Here is a 19007-nt window from a genome sequence, read left to right on the forward strand (position 1 = left end):
TGAGCTACTGGGAGCATGATCTGCAAGAATATATCTCTCTCCTTAGCTTCTGCCTTGACTCTCTGCTTCCTGTTCACCATGAGATAAGCAGCTTCTCCTCTGCCATGCTTCTCTACCATGCCATCCTGCCTTGGAGCCAGCTGAATATAGAATGAAATGTGAGCCAAAATAAACCTCTCCTCCTTTAAGTTGCAAGTGTCAAGTATTTTGTCCCAGCCATGAAGAAAGTGAGTAAGACAGAATTCGATACCAGAGAAATGAGATCATTGCTGTGATTGTTGCCTGATCATGTGGCATAAAAGCCTTTGGAAGTGGTTCATAGGAAGAGTTTAAAGGTTCGGAGGTACTGGCTGGAGAAGCCCTAGAATTCTAAGCCAAGCTTGATGAGAGATTTTGGCTGAAGCACAAAAGATGAGAATGCTGGTAAAGCAGAAGGGCAGAAGGGAAAGAACAGACTCAGGAAGTTTCGGTTAGGAATAAGAACTCCACTAGCAGTTGGACTCCAGGCTATGTGGGTGGCACCTGCCAGGAAATTTATCTACATTTTGCTCTTGCCCTGAGACTTTGTAGGAGCCTGGAATTAAGGGTGGTAGACTAACCTGGTAGAGGCAGTTTCAAAGCAGCCCAGCCCAACATTCAGTCTCCAACATGGGTACTGTGGGGGTTTTTGGCCAGATATACATTGAAAATCAAGAGCCAACAGCATAACAGTGATTTTAAGGTTTTTTTTTTTTAGCTTTTTTTGTTGTTGTTACTGGGCATCGAACTCAGTACCTTGCACAGGCAAGGCAGGCACGGTGCCACTGAGCTAAATCCCTGGCCCCTAAGTTTTGAGTTTCACCAGAAAGACAATTCCTGGAAAGTTGGGCCCTCCAAATTTAGAGCAGAGGAGAGCTTGGTTGCTGAAAAAAAAATAACACTGGGCCAGGGATTTAGCTCAGTGGTTCTGCTGCCTGCCTCGCCAGCACAAGGACCTGAGTTCAATCCCCAGTACAAAAAAAACCAAACCATTAAAAAAGAAGTCAAGTGCTTTGAGTCAGGACAATAAGAAGGATGCTTTGAGGGAATCAGGGGAAACTGCAAGATCCCACCTTTCAACCTCAAAAATGAAAGACTATGCTTTGAGGGGGGGCCTTCTGATGGAGAAACTAGGGAACTGATTCCCCAAGATTCAGTTTACCACAATCAGTCATCCAGACACTCAGAGATCTCGGTAGTCTTGATGCAAAGGGCCTGACTACTGCTGGAATCAGTGTTGTTGCTGAGGGTGACAGAGACTTCTTTATGTTGTTTGGATGTTGGCTATCTAGGCATATGCACTTTTGAAAACTCACAGAGTTGTACACCTATGATCTGTGCACCTCAGTGTATATGCTAATTTTATCTCAATAAAAACAGTACATCATCAACATTGCCATCAAGAAAGGAAAATTATTTTTTAACTACAACTGAGTTGCAATATTCTTATACATATATGAGCCATGTAAGTTCTTAGCTTGCATTGAGGCCACCTGCTTGCTGCTTGTGGCCAGTGCCTGCCTTTGCAGCTTCATGGAAGTTCTGAGTATATTCAAGTGAGGTCTCTTAGGAAGAAAACTTGGATCCAGAATGACCATGAGTGAGGAGGAAAGAAGAATAGTTTTGAAAGGAGAGGTGACCAAGAGGTGAAAGAAATCAGCTTCTTCATACCAGCATATCCACTGACCTAAGGGACAGATGAGTGTGACAATATGCCTAGGGTCTCAGGAAAATGAAGCTCAACTGAGCTCTTCTCTGAGGCTGGAGCCATTATGGAAGATTATGCCCACTTCGTGCATGTATCTACAGATCTGCAACTGCTCAATTCAGCAGAGAACATGGTGTTGGGCCCTGTAGCATACCATAAAGGCACCTATGTAGCCCTTCCCACTCACTCAGAGCAGGTTCCAGCCACTGGAAACATAAGATATCCTTGTATAACTATGAAGCTGTCTATATGTATGTTGGTAGCTACTTGCCTTCTCTGGATATGCTTTTGGAAGTCAGCACTAGCCCACCAGCCAGGAGAGGGCTGAGGAAACCAGATGGAGGCAGATAGTTGCATTTTCACTGCTTTAAGGTAAAGGACCAATGAGCAGAATAATTCTCCTGGAAGCTCTTGGGACCATCTAAAGATAGATATGTGATCTCTAAAGGATAGTTGGTGCCCAGATTGAGCTCTTATCCTAAACAAGTTTATGGAAAATGGGTACCCTTCATTCATTCACTCAGTTATTCATATATTCACATTATTTGTCACCAGACACAATATTGAATACAGTTATAATTTTACAGATTGCTAGGTCTTTCCCTAATTTATCTATATATTCAGCTTCAACAAGAACTGTATAAATGGTTTTCATATACCTAACTTTTTAACCTCACCCATGGGTTTATCATTTCCAATTCTAAGTTTCAGGCTTACTGAACAATTTTCATCACCAAATGATTCCCTCGCCCAACTTATAATTCTTTTTTCTGTTAACTCTTTCAGCAAGAGGGTATATTGATATATCAACATTCTTGCAAAAAATAATCCTATTTACCATCTATATCACCTAGAACAATTTCAGCAACAAGTCACTAACAATGTACATAAATAGTTAAAACAAAAAATTTTACTATATTACTTTTTACACAGCTCCAGTGCTCCCTTTTCTAAGAAAAGTATATTCTTACACTTTTGCCTTTTGAAAATATAATACAACTTTATTTTGTCAGCTTTCCAATAAAAGTTTGGATTTTCACAGACTAAAGCAATGAAATAATGCTTTTAGGTATCTACAAATGACTGTATTTAGGACTTGCCTCTAAGAACAAAAGATGAAGTATAAGACACTCTGTAGCTGTAAGTATAACTACATTGGCTTGGTGACTATGTTTTTACTACCATGTTCTGTTATTGAGCATCCATATGTGAGTATTTTTGAGAATTTGAAACAACAATAGAAGTGCTTGGGAATCGCAGATTTTTTTGATTCCCTAATTGATGATTCCGGAACATTAAAAAAAGTTAATTCAAACCTAGAATTTCAATTGAAGTTTTGATTTCCAGTATATACAGGATTCACAATATCAAAGTGACAAACTTCCCAAGCAAGGGAAAAGAACATGACATAAAGATAACTGGGGCATATAGGACTCCAAATAGCCTTGATCAAAAAAAATCTACACATAGGAATATAATTGTTAAGATTCCAGAAACTCCACAGAAGAACAAAGTTCTCCAAGCAATTAGACAAAAGAAACAAATCACATACAAAGGAAAGCCCATCAGAATCACAGCAGACTTCTCAACACAAACCATCCAGGCAAGAAGACATTGGAGTGACATATTCCAAGCCCTAAAAGAAAACAGCCTCCAACCCAGATTGATGTACCCTGCAAAACTATCTTTCAAAATTGATGGAGAAATAAGATACTTTCATGACAAAGAGCACCTTAGGAACTTTGTGAATACCAAACCAGCACTCCAAAAAATTTTACACAATAGCCTAGGAACAGACATTGAGGATCACAACCCCAGGAAACAAAGCAGAATGAATCCATCTGGCACAACAAGAAATTAAATGTAGAGTCGCGCAGAAGATGCTGAATCACCCCGCTGCAGACAGGCAGGTCTGCCCATGCCCTATCTAGGTCCTGAGTCGCACAGAACATGCCGAATCAACCCGCTGCACACAGGAAGGTCTGTGCACGCCCTACCGAGGTCATGAGTCACGCGGAAGACACCGAATCACCCCGCAGCAGACCGGCAGCCACCTGATTCCACACTACAAAGACGCACAGGACACCAGACCACCAGACCAAGGTACTGAGTTCCACTGTTCCCAGCCGAGAGGTAGGGGCTTCTGAGCCCTCATCCCACTGCTCCTGGCCCAGAGGAAGGGGCTTCTGGGCCACCATCCCTCCCACTGCTCCCAGCCCAGAGGGTGGGGCTTCAGAGCCACCATCCCACTGCTCCTGGTTCAGAGGCAGGTGTTTCCTGGCCAGCATCCCTCCGGCTGCTCCCAGCCCACAGGAAAGGGCTTTTGGGTCACCATCCCTACCGCTGCTCTTGGCCCCCGTCCCACCTCACCCAGCTCAGAGGAGGTAATCCGTGCAGGCGCTAACAGCCCCCTGCCCCAGTCGAAATGAGAAAACATGTAAATAAGTCTCAAAACCAGACTTCCAGATCACCTACAGCAACCCCAAAGGGAAATGAGATGGAACACTCTGATACTCAACCACCTGGAACCACTGAACTGGCAACAAAAGGGGATCTGGAAAAAATGAAATCAGAAATAATTTCTCAGGTAACAGGAGAAATTGTGCCCCTAGTCCAAGACATGATTAATAAATCTAGAGAGGAGCTGAGGAACATGATGGAGTCCCAACATAAGAAACAAATGGAATCCATAAAACAGATGCAAATAGATTTCCAGGACATGAAAAACTCCAATGAAAGTCTACACAACAGAATGAGCTAATGTGAGGACAGAATTTCAGATATAGAAGATAAGATTGCAATTAGTGACCAGGAAAAGAAAAATTGCTTCAAAATTATAAGGGAACATGAGAAATCAATCCAGCAGCTGCTAGATGATGCAAAGAAGAATAACATAAGACTGATTGGGCTCAATGAAGAAACAAGAGAGAGTGCAGATGACATAAAAAAAATCTCTTCACAGAAATAATGGCAGAAAACTTCCCAAGCAGGGGAAAAGAGCTTGACATACAGATAAGTGAGGCATATAGGACTCCAAATAGTCTTGATCAAAAAAAATCTACACATAGGCATATAATTGTTAAGATTCCAGGAACACAACAGAAGAACAAAGTTCTCCAAGCAGTCAGAGAAAAGAAACAAATCACATACAAAGGAAAGCCCATCAGAATCACAGCAGACTTCTCAACACAAACCATCAAGGCAAGAAGAGCTTAGAGTGACATATTCCAAGCCCTAAAAGAAAACAGCCTCCAACCCAGATTGATGTACCGTGCAAAACTATCTTTCAAAATTGATGGAGAAATAAGATACTTTCATGACAAAGAGCACCTTAGGAACTTTGTGAATACCAACCCATCACTCCAAAAAATTTTACACAATAGCCTAGGAACAGACATTGAGGATCACAACCCCAGGAAGCAAAGCAGAATGAACCTATCTGGAATGACAAGAATTAAATGTAAAGGGAGAGAACCCAACAAAAACAAAAAGTCATGGCAATGACAAGTCAATACGTTTCAGTTCTAACCATCAACATTAATGGTCTCAATTCACCAGTCAAAAGAGAGAGACTGGCAGAATGGGTCAAGAAGCAAAATCCAACAATATGCTGCATACAAGAAACACACTTAATTCAAAAGGAAACTCATAGACTGAAAGTTAAAGGGTGGAAAACAATACTGCATGTGACAGGAACCCCCCAAAAAAGCAGGAGTAGCTATCCTCTTGGCAGATCAAGTAGATTTCAAACCAACACTGATTAAGAGAGACGAAGAAGGACACTACATCTTTGGAAAGGGAACAATCCAAGAGGAAGAGATGACAATCATAAATATCTATGCACCAAACACTAGTGCACTCAACTATATAAAACAAATACGAATGGACATGAAAAGTCATATATGCACTAATACAATTGTAGTGGGGGACCTCAACACTCCACTGTCACAAATAGATAGATCAACTAGACTAAAAATAAGTAATGAAATACTAGAACTGAAGCGAACTCTTGAACAAATGAACTTAACAGATGTTTATAGAGTCTTCCACTCCACAAAATCAGAATACACATTCTTCTCAGCTCCACATGGGTCATTCTCAAAAATAGACCACATACTCACACATAGAACATGTTGAGTAAGTGCAAAGGAATTGAAGTTATCCCCTGTATATTATCAGACCATAGTGCAATGAAATTGGAGATCCATAGCAAAAGAAACTCAAAAAATTTCATAAACCTGTGGAAATTGAACAACACACTTCTGAATGGGTCACAGAGGAAATTAAAGAAGAAATCAGACAGTTCCTTCAATTAAATGACGATGACAATACAACATATCGGAATCTATGGGACAGAATGAAAGCTCTCTTACGAGGGAAATTCATAGCAGTGAATATGCATATTAGGAAAACAGAATGAGCCCAATTAAACAACCTGATGCTGAACCTCAAGCTTCTAGAAAAAGAACAGTGGGACAAACCCAAAGCTCATGCAAGGGAGGAAATTATAAAGATCAGAGCAGAAATCAATGCAATAGAGACTAAGAGAACGATACAAAAAATCAGTGAAGCCAAGAGTTGGTTCTTCGAAAGAATCAACAAAATTGACAAACCTTTAGCCAACCTTGTCAGAAAAAGGAAAGAAAAGGCCCAAATCCATGCAATTAGGAATGAAAAGGGTGAAATTACAATGGGCCCACCAGAAATCCAGATGATCATCAATACCTACTTCCAGAACCTATACACCAATAAGATGGACAACACAGAAGAAATGGACAGATTCCTAGATACGTATGAATTACCAAAGTTGAACAAAGAAGACCTAAAAATTCTGAACAACCCAATATCAACCAATGAAATTGAAAATATAATTAAAAACTTATCACCTAAGAAAAGCCTGGGCCCTGATGGCTTTACTGCTGAACTCTACAAGACATTTTAGAGGGGAACTTCTGCCACTACTGTTTAAACTCTTCAATGAAATTGAAAGGGAAGCAATATTCCCAAATTCATTCCTGGAAACAAGCATCACCTTGATCCCCAAAGCAGAGAAAGACCCAACTGAAAAAGAGAACTATAGGTCAATCTCACTACTGAACATAGATGCAAAAATCCTTAATAAGATACTGGCAAACAGAATGCAGAAGATCATCAGGAAGATCATACACCCTGATCAAGTGAGATTCATCCAAAGGATGCAGGGATGGTTTGATATACGAAAATCAGTCAATGTAATACACTATATCAACAGAGCCAAGGACAAAAACCATATGATTATCTCCATAGATGCAGAAAAAGCATTTGACAAAATCCAACATGCATTTATGATAAAAACCCTACAAAAAATTGGAATAGATGGTCTTTACCTCAAACTGATAGACGCCATCTATGAGAAACCAACAGCCAATATCATACTAAATGGTCAAAAACTGAAATCCTTCACACTCAAATCAGGAACAAGACAAGGATGTCCACTATCACCACTCTTGTTCAATATAGTTCTGGAAACAGCCACAGCAATTAGACAAGGGAAAGAAATAAAAGGAATAAAGATAGGTAATGAAGAAGTCAAACTGTCATTATTTGCAGATGACATGATACTGTATATAGAGGACCCCAAGAACTCCACCAAAAGTCTTCTAGACTTAATAACCAAATTCAGTCAAGTAGCTGGTTACAAGGTCAATACACAAAAATCAATAGCTTTCCTCCACACGAATGACAGACTCACTGAGAGAGAAATAGGGCAAATAATTCCTTTCACAATAGCATCCAAAAAACTGAAATACCTAAGAATCAACCTAATGAAAGAAATCAAAGACCTCTTCTCTGAAAATTATAGCACTCTGAAAAGAGAGATTGTAGATGATATCAGAAAATGGACAGACATCCCCTGCTCCTGGCTAGGATGGATTAATATATTGAAAATGGCCATACTTCCAAAACTGCTATATAGCTTCAATGCAATCCCAATTGAGATCCCAGCAGCATACTTCACAGACATTGAGAAAACAACCCAAAATTCATTTGGAACAAGAAGAGACCCAGAATAGCAAAAGCAATTCTAGGTAGCAGAGACATGGCAAGGGGTATCACAATCCCCAACCTGCAACTCTACTACAAAGCAACTGTGATAAAAACAGGATGGAACTGGCAAAGAAACAGACCTGAGGACCAGAGGAATGGATTAGAAGATGCAGAAACAATGCCAGACACACTCAGCCATCTCATCTTCGATAAAGGAGCCAAACACCCTCACTGGAGGAAAGATAGCCTCTTTAATAAATGGTGCTGGAAAATTGGGTTTCAACTTCCCAGAGATTGAAACTAGACCTATATCTCTCACCATGTACTAAACTAAAATCAAAATGGATTAAAGATCTAAATATTAAAATAGAAACGCTGAACCATTTGAAACAGAGATTAGGTAGAACTCTTGAAGGCATCGGTGTAGGAAAAGATTTTATGAACAAAACCTCAGTTGCCCGTGAACTAGCACAAACAGTCAACAAGTGGGATCTCTTCTTATTAAACAGCTTCTGCACAGCAAGAGAAACCACCAGCAGTGTGAAGAGACAACGCATAATGTGGGAAAAAATCTTCACCTGCATTTCCTCAGACAAAGATCCACTATCTCGAATCTATAAAAAATTTAAAAAGATCAGACCTCCCAAATTTAAAGACTCAATCCAAAAATGGGCATCTGAAATGAACAGACATTTCTCAGACAAAGAAGTAGAAATAGCAGATAAATACATGAAAAAATGTTCAACATCACTGGTCATTCGAGAGATGCAAATGAAAACAACACTGAGATTTCACCTCACTCCAGAAAGAATGGCTGCTATCATGAAATCAACCAATAACAAATGCTGGTGGGGCTGTGGGGAAAAAGGAACCCTGCTCCACTGCTGGTGGGAGTGTAGACTAGTGCAACCAGCATGGAAATCAGTATGGAGATACCTCAAAGAACTTGGACTGGAAATCCCATTTGACCCGGCTATTCCACTGCTGGGGATCTTCCCCAAAGAATTAAAAGAATCATACCACAGTGATATATGTGCACCCATGTTCATAGCTGCACAGTTTGTGATAGCTAAAACTTGGAAACAGCCCAAATGCCCATCTACTGGAGACTGGATAAAGAAAATGTGGGTTTTTTTTTTTTTTATAAAATGGAGTACTACTCAGCCATATAAAATGAGAAATTAGAGACATTTATAGCTAAGTGGATCCACATTGAGGCAATACTCTTAAGTGAAATAAATAGGACACACATGTATAAATACTGAATAGTTTCTCTGGTGTGAGAAACTGAAAGTGTAAATAAGGACTAAATGTATAATATGTATGTGAAATAGGAAGAAAAGGGACAAAAGGGAATGAAGTGGGAGGGGTAGGGGAAAGGAAAGAAGGGAATGGAATTAATATGAGAAAATGGAAAAATAGGAGCAAAATCTTTGTAAATAGGAAGGACTGGAGGTGTTGAAGGGAGGCCTGGGCAAGGGTGAAAAATAAGAACCAAGAGAGATTATGTAAAGGTGCAAATTTCCAATGATGAATGTCATTATATCGTATACTTAAAATGTACCAATGATTAGAATGAATAATAGATAATACAAAATAGGAAGAAAATGTTCAAAGGGTTAGGGGTAGTGGGAGGGGCAGGGGAAAGGAAAGAAGGGAAAGGAAAAATGATGAGAAATGGAAAAAATGGAAATGAAGTCTTTGTAAGTAGGGAAGGCTGGAGGGGGTGAAGGGAGGGCTAGGAATGGGGAAAAAATAAGAACCAAGACGCATCATGTAAAGGTACAATTCCCAATGAGAAATGTAATTGTGTTGTATACCTAAAATGTACCAATAAAAGAATTTAAGGGAAAAAAAAGAACAATATCAAAGTGACAAACAAGAAACCTCAATTTATTCAAATTAATCTGTAACCTACACAATAAAGGATCCAGTTTCTCAAGCGTCACAAGATCTATAATATACATAACTTTGGGGACTACTAGAATAAGAATTGAGAAGAACAGTGAATTATCCCCCAGGAAAAACATCCTACTGTGAAGCAAGGAAAGCCTGAGAGAGACTAATAAGCACAAAACTATATTTGGGATGAGAAATTAAGCCTGATACTCACCTGTTCCACAGAAGATGTAACAGCCCCCCTTCCTCCTAACAATTGTATTCTCTGCAGTGACTGATTTGTATGGCCACTGTTGTGGTCATGGGCAGGAGAGTTTTATCTTAGGTTTCAACCCACAGCATGCCCATCTTTTAAAAGGAGAATTTTCTCTGGAGGCAGCAACAGAAAGTTTCCCTGCGGGTTTATGATGAAGATCCCATTGAAGAAAGCCCCCATCGTGGTGCTGCCTGTAATTCTGGGAGGCTAAGACAGAAGAGTTGTAAGCATGAGCTCGCCCTTGGCAACTTAGTGATTTAGTGAGACCCTGTCTCAAAATGAAAAATGTTTTAAAGGGCTGAGGATATACCTCAGTGCACAGATGTTGGGTTTAATAAAAAAGAAAGCTCCATTTTGGGGTAGCTATGTTATGCTATATCAATTTTGGGGGTCATCTCAGAGGAAGCAGAAAATAACTTCATAATAGATTATCTGTAAGCCAAGAAAGAAAGCCAGGAAAGAAAGGCAGAGAAATGTGCAGGCTGCACAGTCAGCTACCTTGGAAGGAAGCTTTGCAAAAAAAAACTTTGGCAAGAATTCAGGGTGGGAATTAAATCTTCAAACATGATTTGCTGTAAAGTGAGAAGGTAACCTAGATAGTTTAGTAAAATAGAACTACTTGATAACTAAGTGAAGATCCATGCAGTGTAATTTTTACAACCCTGTGAATATCTCATCCAGTTTCCTCCTTTCGTATGCCTGGTTGTTGCTGCCTAAACTTCTGCTGTTAGAAATTAATTCCCAATAGGAGTTATATTCCTTATGAAATACAAACACTCTGAGAGTTAATGCATGAGCCTTACATTCATTTTGGATTTAATGGATCTATTGTATCTTTCCTTGAAATAAAACAGATTTTAGTAGAGAAGAGGATAAAAAAAAACATAGAAAGGCTTTGTAACTCATTGTGGAGAGAATATAGTTCTTGGGGTGGGTGAGAGTGTGGAGCAAAGGGAGTGACAGAGAAAGAGGAAAGTTTCTAAATGTTCAAACTCATTGCCTCAGTAATTCTATTTCCAAGTGGCATGAAGTAAAAATCTGTAAACATAGGCATTGTAATAATATTTATAACACAATAAAATGAAAGCAACTTAGCTGTCTAATCATAGAGCTATAGACAAACATATGCAATATAATTTTACTGTGCAATATTGTCAGCTATTAAAATCATATTTCTTTGGAATTTTCACAAATCCAAACAAACAATATATATATATATATATATATATCATACATATGTAGTATATCTCAGATATCCAAAAGATAGATATAGGTACATCATACATACATATATAATAAAATCTGGGGTCTGGGGCCCAGGGATTTAGCTCAGTGGTTCCACCACTTGCCTCACAAACACAAGGACCCAAGTTTGATCCCCACTACCCAAAAAAAAAGGAACAATAGAACATATAATAAAATCTAAAACATGTAAGGAACAGATCTATACAAAAAAGACTATGTGGTATTCCAAGTAATATTTGTTTTCTTTGATGATTCTCTGTATCTTCCATTTTCAAAAATAAATGAATATTTAGAGCAAATGTTATTTTAATTTCTCTATATAAATATTGTTTCAAAGGGGAGATGACTTCAGATATCATAGCTCTTTCTGTGGCTGCTAGACCGACATTGATAGTTAGCATATCTGTCATAAGTCTAACTGGACCTATTGAAAACAGCTATCCTTTCCTCCTTAGAAGCAATTTCTAATTCATTAGCCAAGTGGCCACTTTCATTTCTGAAAAAAATCTGGACCTTTGGCTGAACTTGAATCAGGGGGACAACTTGTCAGAGTTGAATTTTACAAGATGTTCCTTATACTTCCAAGATGCTTCCCTAATGATCATAGGAGAAGGAGGCAGAAAGAAATCTGAATTCGTTAACAAAGGGGCCATTTTGTTATCTTCAGAGAATATGAAATTCTGGCATCCCAGCTTTAGGCTTAGATGACTGAAAGCTGGTGGCACTGTAATTTGGCATCAACTGACATGCAGTTGCTCTCTCAGGCTGCTTGGCTCCAGAAAAATTCAATTTAAATTGTGAAACAATAAAGAAATGTAAAAGTTCCAACCAAAAGTGTAATCTCACCATTGCACCAGCTATAATATACTCATCATAGATGTTGTCCTTGACCAGATCTCTGCTAAAGTGCATATGTGGGGCAGAGTATCAGGGAATATCCTTAGAAAGACTTGCTATTCACGTCCATTGTTCTACCTTTTCATATAGTGGGTGTCTTCTGTTGTTGAGATCATTCATATTCAAATAAATAATAATTTCAGAAACACTGAGAGTGAATTGGTTGCCTTTCCATGATTTTTATTTAATTTAAAAAATGTAGATTCTGATCTTCATTATGAATTGTCTCTTTTTCAAAATAGAGAAAGTTTCAGTTAAATATTAAAAGATACAGTTGGCATTGTATTCTATTCTATAGCTTATAACCATTAATATCATTTCTGTTGATCTCAAATTGTTCCAGAGTTGACCAGTAGAAACATATGTAAAGAGATAGACAGACAGACAGACAGATAGTTCAGTCTCAACCAGGAAACATTTTGCCCACCATGAGAGGTTTGGCAGTGTCTCTGGATATTTTTGGTTTTCACAAACGAAACCAAGGGCTGGATTGGTATGATAGAAAAGACTTTCTCATATCTAGTGTTTTGGGGTCACTGATGCTGCTAAACTACAGTATATTAGACAGAATTATCTAGTCTCAAATGTCAGTAGTGCTAAGTTGAGAAACCCTGTTGTGTACAGGTGGAAAAATGATAAACACTTAAAAATTGCCATCAGAGTGAAGGGTATATGGAAATTTTTGTACTATCTTTGAAACTTTTCTACAAGTCTAAAATTGTTTCAAAATGTCAAAAAGTTTTAAATATGTACAATTGGCAGTTTTAGTCTTTATACCACTATTTGCAGCTTAGAGATAGAAAATGACTTGCCCCTTTCTGGGAATATCAGTTCAGCTTAGTCATTGTCCATGATTTTTGGATTCATGGTCCACAGGGACAGGAAGGGAACTTGGCAGATGTCCAAGTGCCCACACTCCTGTAACACCATCTGCTTGCTCCAGTGTGTAAGTGACTCCTGACAAAGCCATGTTTAGCCAGAGAACTGATGTTCCGCTAAGCCACTCATCAGAACCCGGGGTTAAAAGTCCCTGTCAAAGAACCCACTCCTCTTCACACAGGCCCTCCTTAGCTGCTTTTGTCCCCTGGCTACATTATGAGTTTATATTTTGGTTCCTCAACAATACTGTTAGCTCCTCTGGGTCAAGAGCTTGGCCTTTTCCTATATGTATGTGTTACTTAGTGACTAAGAAGAGATCAGGCTCTGGAGACATAAATGTCTCTTTCACCTCTTACTAGTTATGGGACCTTGGTCATATTATGGAAGCTCTTCAAGCCTTAATTTTCTAAACTGTTAAATGGAGAGAAAAACAACACCACCTCATAGACTTTAAATGACTTAATACATGTATTGGTACAACAGTAACACATATTGAGACCTTAATAAATTAATATTCATTCAATCATCCATTTATTCAGTAATATTAGGATTATTTCTGCTCTGTCCATACCCTGTACAGTGTTCCCTAACCTTTGCATTAGGAAGATACAAATAATGTGTCCCAGTCATCCACATGCTTCCTACAGCCCTGTCCTTGAATCTTACTGTTTCTGTTATATTGATTCAACTTAAACACTTAATGAGAATCTTCATGTTCTGTGGCAGGCACAGGAACAAAGAATTTTTAATGTTCTGTGTCTGTCCCTCTCCCATCTTATCCCATCCTACTCAACTGTCTTCTTCCATTCATTTGGTATTTCCAATGAGCCATGTGTGAGATTAAAGGTTTTATAAATTATTATTTTCTTTCATTTCTCCTAAGAACCCTGTATGAGGTAGAGACTATGATTTTCCTTGCTTTGCAGTGGAGAAAACTCAGGTTTAGAGATGAATTGACATGGCTGAGACCACAGAATTATGAGTAGTATGTTTTTCCCTTTACTTTCCCAGGAATTATACATGTTGAGAGGGCAGAGCACCACTATCTAGCTGGAGGTAGACTGCTGCCCAAGAACTGGATGGCAGTCTTCTGTTTCACTTCATTACACATCGCAGAAGCAGAAAGAGATGTGCATAGTTGTGCATTTAGCATTTTTCATGAACCTATGCTAGGTTCCAGTGATATTAAAAAATAGAAAGTGCTTGATAAGTAGCCACGGTTTGTTTAGTGTCAGTTATCTTTTCCCGTGTAAAAAAAGAAAAAAGCTCCCCAAAACTCAGTGGGTTAAAACAATGATTTGTTGTTTTTACAAGTCTGTGGGATGTCTTCTACTCCATGTGATATTGTTTAAAGTCACTCCTTTGGTTGCTTTCAGCTGGGAGCTTAGTGTGGGAGCCCAAGATGGCTTCACCATCACATGGCAATCATAATGGGAGGTAATTAGGTAATAAGGAGTCTGGCCTGCACATCTTACAGTTGGTGCAGCTGTTGGCTCTCCAGACTCGTTTTCCTCCCAGACTTCTCATGCTTCAGGGATTCTCACCATGTGGTCTCTCCAGTGGGATAGTCTGGACTTCTTTCTATGGTGGTTGGCTACCAAGGGAGTAAAAATGGAAGCTGTATGGCTTCTCTTCTCAAGGCTTACTCGTAGAAGTCACACAGAATCACTTCTACTGCATTCTATGGGCCAAATCAAGTTTCCCAGCCAGTTCTGGAGACACCTCCTTATGTGAGGAATGGCATAGGAACACAGGGATGGGAGAGATTGTTGTAGCCACACTTTAAAGCAATCTATCACCCTCATTGTCCATTTACCTCCTTAACCAGAACAGCAGAATTTTAGAACTAGAGACTTCCTTAACTATCGTCTGAGTCAGCTCCTTCTATGTTCTGCTTGTTTTTCCTGAGTTCTAATATAATCACATTGTGGTGATATAGGGTTCTGGAACCTTCTGCAAGGGGTCTGCCTTCATGAGTAGATTGTTGCCCTTATAAAATAGGCCCAGGCAAAACTCTCTTCTACCATGTGAAGACACAAGAAAGTATCATCCATAAACAAGGAAACTGGCCCTAACCATCAACCAAATCTGCTAGTGCCTTGACCTTGGACCTCTCAGCCTCTAAAACTATAAGAAATATGTTCCTGTTTTGTATAAGCCACCCAGTCTATAATATTTTGTTAGAAAAATGCAGATGGACTAAGACAATCCCCTAGTTTCCATAATGTGTCTTCATCTGCTTATGTACATGTTGCTTCTGGCAGAGGACACCTTTCTGCTGAGTTCCTCTCTGATCCAAGACTATCCTTATAAGTCTTCAGAACACAAGTGTGCAGATGAAGGAAAGAATCTGTTTTGCCACCTTCTGTTTCTATGCCTGGTACCTATCTGCCTCTCTATCCCTGGGCTAGGCACCAAGTTTTAGTGGTTTGGCCTCACTGACCAGCATTAACAGGCATGCTTCCCTCAACCATTGCCTTTGCTACACATTCTCAGCATGAAATGATGCTAGGTTTTACCACACACATAAAAAGTAACTGCCCAGCTGGGGATTTAGCTCAGTGTCACTGCACCTGCCTTGCAAGCACAAGGTCCTAAGTTTAATCCCTGGTACAAAAAAAAAGTAACTACCCAGACCTCACCTCATGTTATAAAATGAAATCCAACACATTTATGTACATTTATATAGTTGATTACACTACTGTACATTTTTCTAAAGTCAACAGACATCACTGTGAAATGTGTTGCTAGATTTGAAATGGAGCAGGTAAACTATGAATTATTAATTTCCCCCAGGGTAATTATAAACCTGAAAATAAGAGGTTCATTTTCCTAGATCATTAGGATATATTTTGGATTATTTCCAGCCTCCTAGTTGGAGGATGGATATTTACTTTGCATTAAAGACAACATGTGTTATCAAATACAGTTCTGGGATTCCTTCAGTTCTCATAGAGGATGTCGGATTCTTATAGAGGGTTAAGAGAGATGAGAGAGGTACAATTCTTAGATTTATGATTCCTTAAAGGCCATATATAAATTTCCAAAGAAGAAGTGGCCAAAAAATCTTCACCTAATTCCTGATGTATGGGGTAAATACTTGATTGAATAAAACCTCTTTCTCATTCTAGTAGCATTTACTATTTTTACAAATTTTCCACAGTGAATTTGTTTACTGTGAAAATTTTGGAAAAGACTACACACAAAAGAGAAAATACAGGTCACTCATGATTTCATGTTTTGGTCAGAACTACTATTAAAAGTTTTAACTTTTAACATGTTCTTTTTATTAAAATTACATTTATTAACCAATGTTAACACATTAAATGAATCTATATATTGCTAGTCAGAGCAGCTTACAAAATGCCAGAATGCATCATAGAACTGGACAACCACAATGAATAATTACAATGTGCATAGTGGCTAAGCTCAGCACCTTGATTTTTAACATGTTCTTAACAAAAAGACAGAGTGATAAATCTAGACATTTATATGGAGAGAGAGAGAGGGAAGTGGGCTGTTATTTTTTTTAAACTTGTAAAATAATTTTGAAAATCATATATTTGTGGGAGTTTTTGTTTTATCTAAGTGTAGCAAGAAGATGTTTCTGTGTCATTAAATATTCTTCTACCATGCAGAGAAAGTAAATATTTCTCTCTTGTTTTGATAGGACAGTGATATTGAAGCACTGGCCAGGTGTTTGGAGAGTGTCCTGGGTTGCACCTCTCTCGGTAAGTTTCTTCAGGTTCCAAACTGCAGTAATACGTACTGATTTTACTGCACTAGCCAAGAAGTATAAGCTTGGGAGGAATCTTATAGATATTTTTCCTAACTTCTTCATTTTACAAATGAGGAAATAGGTGAATAGAGCTTGAGTGTCTGGCTCATGGGCCAGGAAAGTCAAAGAAAAATTTTATTTATTGTTCTTATTTTTATTGTTGTTGTTATGATTATTGTTATTATTAGTGACCTTCAGTCTCCAAGACTGAAATAATTGAAATTTGGCAGCTCCTTGTGATCCATTGGTGGCCTGGCAGTGCATAGTAATAGATTTACAGTCCCTGGAAGAGGGATCTCTTCTACCTAACTTGTCCTGTAGATGCAGATTGTGTTCAGTCAAGCTGAAAGGACCATCACTCTGAAGGTCAGTCAGTTATTGGAAGAGATTTGGTCCAAAAAACAAAGCTGATTTTTTTTTAGCATTGTCAGGCTCTGTAAATGGAATTACTGTGCTTCAAGGATGAAATCCTATTTCTCAGCTTCTTCTTCTTTTTCTTAAATCCAAAAAGCCTGTGATAACTTCTAGTGCTAGACAGTACATTTTCACACAAAAGTTCTTAAAGATTCTGGATGAAAAGGACTGAGATTTTCCTCTTTTAAATTTGATTTTGAGTTTTTTATTTCAGGAATTCTAATTGTATAACCAAAAACAATCTCTTCAAAGGAAACAACAGGAATAAAGATGAACAAGTATTTTATGGTCAGTCACTGCTGTTTTATTAGAAGCTTTATGCATGATGTGTAGTCTTTTTCTAGCTCATGCCAAATCTCCATGTGGAAAAACAGTCATAATATAACTCTGATTTTTCTATTGACCATCACCCTGTAATGTTCATTAAGTACAATACACTTAACTCCTGGATAGCCTGGAAGACTCTGGAGGCTTTCTTTTGACCAAGTTACTTTCTCCCTCTGAATCTCAGATTAAGTCAGTCCTTTTCTAAGTAGGCTCCCTGGAGACCTCTAGCACTGGGCAAGAGGAAGTGTACTGAACAGCATGGGTGAGAAGCTATATCTTTACTGCTCATGCTTGTTTTTTTTGTCTAAAACTGTGTCTGACACAGAAGAGGCCCTTAACACATATTTTAAAATGTTTTCAGAAGAAATTAGATGCAGACCTTTTTCCTTCTCCAGTCAAAACCAAAATTGTCCCCACATTTACTTGTTTTATAAATTGGATTTCTATATAAAATTATGTCTTGGAAAGATGATTCCACTACAAAAAATTAGATAACATTAGCTTGGGTAGGTGATATATAAACTTCCTTCTAGACTATATGATTCCTTAGAAATGCACATTAGAAACATGGAATGAAAATACACATTTATCTCTGCCTAGAGTCACACTAAAGTGAAGGCAAAGAAATAAAGCTGACATAAACCTATGGAGAAAGGAATAGAAGAAAGCTGTCAGTGAATTTCAGAAGATAGAAAGCAGATCCACAACGTCAGACAGAAATAGGGAACGCAATGTAGGCAGACTGGAGCCATGACCTGCAGTGCTCATCAGCCAGAAGAATATAAAAAAGCAGAGTGACTAGGTTAAGGCAAAACAGGAGATGATTTTTGAAAGCTTTCTGCTGATATCTGAAAGCAGAGGGACTCAGAGATTATGCAACAGAAGCAGAAAAAGGTGAATGAGAAGAAGTAGCCCAAATTGCTCAGCAGCTTAGTGTCCAACCTTGTTACCTTCAGCCTGTGTGCAGGTAGCCAGTCCCACCTGCTGTATTTCCTCCCTTTCTCCTCACACTTCCCAGTCCAGATGGCCTTCCCTTTGCCCCGAGTCTGCATCAGATTCCTTTTGTGTATCCCTCCTCTCAGGTAATCTCTCTCCCCAGGCCTCTCCTAGGGGCCACTCTTCCCAGTGTTTTTAATTTCTGTTGGGCATACCCCAAAGCATTGTAGTTATATTAAAAAAAAAATAGAAAGCAGACAGACGAGTGGTAGATAACAAATCTGAAAGCTGAGTGCCTAAAATGCATTTTGAAAAGAGGCAGGGTAGGTAAACGTGTCAGAAAGGTTCAGGGTTTAGAAGCCCCAGATACTTCTGAAGGCAGGGTGTGAATGAAGATGAAAAATAGGAGTATTAGTTGACAGTATGATTAAGGAGCAGTGGACCCCAGGTCCTTTTGCCTCCACTGGCACCACTGGGGGATTCTTTCCTGAATCAAGGCAGGGGGCTGTGATATGTGAAAACAGAGGGATGCCACGCAAGCACAAGGACCCGAGTTCGATCCCCTGTACCAAAAACAAAAACAAAACAAAAAAACAAAAAACAAAGATAAATAAAGTGAAAGT

General features: G+C 38.8%; 1 protein-coding gene across 22 annotated transcripts in view; it reads left to right on the top strand.

The window, feature by feature from the left end:
• Nek11 (NIMA related kinase 11) overlaps positions 1 to 19007 on the top strand; it is a 328322-nt gene that overhangs the window by 202686 nt on the left and 106629 nt on the right. For 21 of the 22 annotated variants that reach the window (XR_015441122.1, XR_015441120.1, XR_015441118.1 and 18 more), the window contains one exon: positions 16600 to 16660. Coding sequence is in view for 15 of the 22 variants with exons in the window: in XM_087186939.1 (XP_087043065.1) it covers positions 16600 to 16660 (61 nt within the window). In the remaining 7 variants the exon portion in view is untranslated. Of the gene's footprint in view, positions 1 to 16599; positions 16661 to 17335; positions 17410 to 19007 lie in introns of all 22 variants that reach the window. The other variant, XR_015441123.1, reaches the window with a different exon arrangement.

Source organism: Heterocephalus glaber, unplaced genomic scaffold (assembly GCF_053883595.1).
Source record: "Heterocephalus glaber isolate CG9 unplaced genomic scaffold, H.glaber_assembly_v1.0 deba00001504, whole genome shotgun sequence".
In the NCBI taxonomy this organism is placed as follows: domain Eukaryota; kingdom Metazoa; phylum Chordata; class Mammalia; order Rodentia; family Bathyergidae; genus Heterocephalus; species Heterocephalus glaber.